The 5,825-nt window shown below is 29.9% G+C and overlaps 2 protein-coding genes across 3 annotated transcripts in view; one reads left to right on the plus strand and one right to left on the minus strand.

The window, feature by feature from the left end:
- The window catches only part of unc-13-4A (BAI1 associated protein 3), a 413,601-nt gene that overhangs the window by 143,161 nt on the left and 264,615 nt on the right, over nt 1–5,825 (minus strand). The gene's annotated exons all lie outside the window — the stretch shown is intronic.
- Nucleotides 2,580–4,174, plus strand: LOC106683855 (importin subunit alpha-5). Its single transcript, XM_014425571.2, has one exon. The coding sequence runs from the start codon at nt 2,588–2,590 to the stop codon at nt 4,082–4,084; it is 1,497 nt and encodes a 498-aa protein (XP_014281057.1). The 5' UTR covers nt 2,580–2,587; the 3' UTR covers nt 4,085–4,174.

The raw sequence follows: 5,825 nt of genomic DNA on the forward strand, positions 1-5,825 counted from the left end.
GGTATGCATTCTGTCTCATCATTTGATTTGTATTTTTTTTTCTTTTTTCATCTCTTTATTTGTACTTTCTTTAATATTTCTTCTCTTATCTATCTGTTACTATTACCCTTTTCATTTACTAATTACAACCTTTAATTTTTCTTATTATATCTTACTTTATTACATTTTATACCCCTATTATTTTACACTTATGTTTTTTCTTTTTTTTCCTTTTTGTAACTATAGTGTTTGTATCTTTTTTAGCCCTGAGGAAGCCCTGAAACGTTGGCTCAGTAAAATAGTGTAATTATCTACTATTTGATGAGTTTTTTTTTTTACCACACCCGGACATATTCCATTCAAAAAAAAAATTTGTATTGATAGTCTGATATAAAATTTACTTTGTGCCAGCGTTACATTTTGATAAGCAGAGTAGCTTTGGGGCAGTCTTTTGTTGGAAGTAATAGTTGGATTATGTCCCATATAAAATAAAATCGACACTTTTTTTATTCAACTTGTAACACTATCAGAGCCAATTAGCAGCATAGTCTAAAACTTGTTTGTTGTTTTTAACTTTTAAAAATATTGATTTAAGTTTTGCATTAGCATGCCAATGCCATACAACCAGTTTTTACCGCAATAAATATTATTTTAAATAAATAAAGCAAAGATTGTGAGGAAAAGCTGTTGAAAAGGCATACGTGCAAACAATTCATTCGTTGCAGTTACGACTTCTTGCTTTCCTTTATTAAATCAACACATATATTCTTACGCACAAAATATTGTTTTAAGATAATAAAAACAAAACAATAAAATTAAAAGAAGCAGAAGTATGTTGAAATGAAACTTAGAGATGATTATACATAACATAGCTCTCAGATGCAATACATTAAATTTTTCGATGTTATCAAATGAAGGGTTTTCTGCGAAAAACTACATCCTTTTTGCAGTAAACCATTCATTCTACGAGAGTTTGGACTTATGAAATAGTTTGACTATGTGCCAGATATTTTACACTCTTATATACAGATATTTTACATTAGTTCCATAAAATGAAAATAACTGTCGCGTTAGTTATTTTAATAAGTGTTACTAAAATAAATCTATAAGTAAATAAAATATTTTAACTGAAATTTCTTTTTTTAGAAAACTTTTTTTTTCTTCTAGAACTAGAACATCTTTATCGTATCAAGAAAGAAATAACTCCAACAAATATATTGTTTTAATCGAATAAAAGCTACATATTTGTCTGAAAATACTGTTTTAGTATACAAAAAACAATTGAAGAAATCAATCTAGAGTGATTTTTATTATAATTTTAAATAATAAATTATTAAACTTTTTTTTTAACAGTTTTCTGAAAACTTGAAGAATAGGAGCTACCTCATTTTTGTAAAAAACTCTTTAACTAAAAACGATTCCTTAACAAGCGATGATATATAACATTTTAAGATCACAATGACACATAAATTAACAATTTGACTAAGAAATCAAAAAGGTCTAAAATTTATCCTGACGCAGAAATATTTCCAGCTTTTCTAACTAGAAATCGAATAATTCTAGTTGTTAATTATTATAGTTAAATGAAATGTTATTATAACAATTCTTTGGTACATAGTTGACCATATACGCCATTTAGCAACCAAAAAAAATAGTGGAATGAAACACTATTAAAGAAAAAATAAATTAAATATGACGTGCTCTTTTTAGTAACTTAAGATTAGAATAATTCGAAAAGATGGAAAATATATCTATTGTAATTATCGAGTTTTAGAGTATTAAGGATCAGAAATAGGTATTATAAATTATTACTTAATTTTAAAAGTTAGTAACTTAGTAACATATAGAATGAATCTATTATATTAATTTGAAAAAAATAATTCAAAAAACAATAAAAAAATACAAAAAAACTTTCTATACGTAAAGAAACTATTGAAAGTATAACTATTGAAAGTAAGATGGTTTCACATAAACAAATTGGTTAGTAATTAATAAAAATATTAAGGATAAAAATAGTTATAAAAAAAAAAATTTCTTCTAAGAAATTTTATAGTTTTAATTTAGAAGTACACATGCCCTGTTTAAAACGCTTATACTCGTTGAGAGGTTTTTGGAAGATAGGGGTAGTGTTAAGATATTTACTGACCTTGTCCCTGATTGTTAAGCTGGTTCCACGCGAATGCTACAACGGAAAATATAGTCAAATAAGGCCTACTATTAACTCTCCTCTCTTAAAACTGTAAAATTTACAAACAAATATTTTATTACAGGTCGGAATACATTGACCAAGACATGGAATAAATAATAATATCAAATATGATAGTAATAGTTGACTTAGTGAGTGTGTATCTATTTCATTTTCACAAGACATAACATGTAAAATGTTGCATGAGTTAGATTAACACAAGAGAGTTCTTTGATGCTCAATGGTTTTGTGTAAAACTAATATTTGAAGGAGAAAAGGTTATATTACAAGTTTCAAACATGTGTAAATAATAATAAATATTTTAATTTTTAGGTTATGTAGGTATTCTTCATAATTTATAGTTCTTATTTTAAAAAATACAAAAAAATTACTAATTTCTTCTTGGAATGAACAGGTGTTTCAATGAGAGATCAAGAAAAAGGCACGAAGTCGGAAGAAAAAGACTTATCCTATGGAGGGGGTGACTTAAAGAAGCGGTTTGAAGAGTTCGGAAACAAAGTGAGGAAACAATGTTTGACATATAAGTCGAGAAGTAACAGCAATGTGGATGAATCTCAGTTCAATTCCCAAGTGGAAATCTTCCCTACGGAAGACAAATACAGTGGCATTGTCATAAGCCAAAAGTTTATAGATATAATGTACTATGGCTCTCCAGAGGACCAAATGAAAGGAGTCAAGTTCATTAGGAAGCTTCTTTCTTCACCACAGCCTCCCATCGACGATGTGTTACAGGCAGGACTACTCCCCATCTTGGTCCAGTTGATGAAGAGTAAATCCGACTTAATGCAATACGAGGCAGCTTGGTCACTGACTAACGTACTCTCGGGGTCCTCCATGCACGTCAGGTACGTTATAGAGGCGGGGGCTGTGCCCTCTTTTATACGACTCCTCTCATCGAGCAGCGAGGACGTCCAAGAACAGAGTGCCTGGGCGATTGGCAACATCGCTGGGGACATGGATGACTTTAGGGTCTACATTCTTGAGAAAGGGGCGATGTACAGCCTCCTGGAGATGATGGAAAGCACCGCCTATTTGAAGTTGTTGCAGACTGGTGCATGGGCCGTCTGCAACATGTGCGTCAACAACAAAGATTTCAAGAGTATTTCAATAGCTATTCCAGTTTTGGGTCGATTTCTCAGTCATGATGACACAGACTTCATCTACAATTGCACCTTAGCTCTTGTCCATTTGTCAGATGGAGAAGAACGGTTAGAGCTGATAGTCAAAAACAACATTGTTCCATCTGTTATTAAGCTGCTCACTGGTGACAAGGAATGCATTATGCCTCAATTGCTCAAAATCCTCGTCAATGTTTCTTTAGGAAAAGAATTTGCTATCAATAATTTGATGGAGTGCGGCGTTCTCCATGCCTTAATGCGATTTCTAGATTCAGCAAAAGAATCGTTCAGATACAAGTCCACCTGTATCGTTGCCAATATGGCCTTAGGAAATCCTCATCACATCGACTACATCATAAACGACAAAACCACTATTTCTAAAATATTATCTTCCATAGGCAAGGAAACCGACAGGATTGTTAAACAAGCTGTATATACTCTGAGAAATATTTCTAGACGTGGAAGTCTAGAACAAATACTCCGTTTGACTGAAAAGTGTGTTATAAACAAACTTTGCTATGCACTTTCTTCCTACAATGCATCCATAGTTTTTGGGGCTTTGCTTTGTCTAGAGAGATTGCTTGCAGTAAGGGAACAAAAAGTGGAAGAAGAAGGAGCTTATAATGAAGTAGCACTTACGATAGAAGAATGTGGAGGCTTGGAAAAAATAGAAGAGCTTCAATCTCATGGCAACCATGATATTTATCATAAAGCATATGAAATTATGGAACAGTATTTTACTACGGAAGAGTTAAGTTTCACAGAGAGACCAAACTTTTAAACTGATGTTTATAACCTATATTGTGCTTGTCAGTGTATCAGTACCATATGAAAGATAAAAGTAAAATAAAATAAATTGTTTCAAAAGTGATAGTCATTATTTATTTTATTTTTTTACTTTAAATTGATAATACTATGGAAGACTTCTCAGTGATCAACCGATGACCTTAATTGGTAGCAAGGTTTATCTGGAGGTCAAGGATATCAAAGAAGTGGAATTGAAACAATATAAGGCTAAAAAACTAATTAAATCTTTGATAATACCATAATATCTTAATGACAATCTTTAGTAATATCAATAACAAATTGCGATCACCTTTTCGCCACATCAGCAGAGGCAGTTACTTTCATATAATGGCGATTAAAGTGATCATAACCAGAATAGTTCCAATGAAAAAGTTGATATTTATTCACTAATATCGTTTATTATTTATCCATACAGAACTTGATTAGAATCTATTAAAAATATTATTGATACGATAAACAAATAGAATAATTACTTAAGCAAATGGTAGTTCTTCAGGATAGTAAATAGTTAGGTTATGAGGACCATTGTCACGGAAACACCAAAATATAGAAACTGCAATATTCATCAAATGCAGCATATAATGCACTTAACTGCTTTTCAGAATAATCCTTCTAAATGAAATATATCAAAACTAATGAAATATATTAATAAAATCTGAAATAGACATTAATGTACACGTATTAAAAAATTATTTTAGTCTTCTATATTTTATATAATCGTTGCGAGCATGTGGAATTGATTCCGCAATATGTTTTATAATAAAAATCACTAATGAAAAAATGTCTTCAATATTTTCGTAATTTTTTCATAATTTGCAACATTTTTTTTTTTTAACCTTTAAAGAAAGAAATATAGATTCTCAATTAAATATATAAATTACTTCTGTTTTGTAGGTAATTTAACATATGATGTATACTTGCGCAATTTAACGTATGATAAAAAAAAAAGTTTTTATCGCCGTCCCAGTGCAACAGTGTAAAATCTCAAGAAATGGTTATTTTGAAATATGCATTCAAATTTAGCAATTAGATTAATGATTAATACAGTACAAACTGTAATATCTTCAAGTATTTTGTTTTCTTCAGATTTTATAACTTATGTTTTATTATGATTCTGATTTTACCATACCTTACCCGCTTCGCTAAGATTACGCACATATCTAAAAATAACCATGTTACACTGTTGAGCTGGAGCAGCGTTATTTTTGGCAAATTATGGGACTAGTCTGTGGCTCTGTAGTTCTAAAATTGGGAAAACTAGATAAAAAGAATTATCTAAAAGTTAGTTTAATAATAATTTTTTGAAAATGTTACGCGTTTACACATGCCAATAGTAATTATTCCAACTATGCCTATAAAGGGAACGGGAGAGAGAGCTCGATATTAAAATTGCGCAAATTGGCATTAACCCCCTCTAATAAATCGAAAATTTTCAACTTTTTTATTAACATTTTACTTTTCAAGGCTTTTCCCTTTTCTTCCTCAACTTACTAAAATAAATAAAAATGGTGTCTGAGTTTTGGAAAAAAAAAAATAACTATTGCTTACAAAACAGAAGTATGTTTCAAAGTGTACTATTTAAACCTATTATAAAAACTAATTATTCAATATTATGTATTATATAAGATGCATCACGAAAGCAGATAAAATATTAGCAAAAATTAAGATTCTAATAATCTTTTTAAGTTTTATATAATTTAAAATTAGAATATTAT

The sequence above is a fragment of the Halyomorpha halys genome, unplaced genomic scaffold (genome assembly GCF_000696795.3).
Source record: "Halyomorpha halys isolate HHAL.00 unplaced genomic scaffold, Hhal_1.1 Scaffold522.1, whole genome shotgun sequence".
Lineage (NCBI taxonomy): Eukaryota > Metazoa > Arthropoda > Insecta > Hemiptera > Pentatomidae > Halyomorpha > Halyomorpha halys.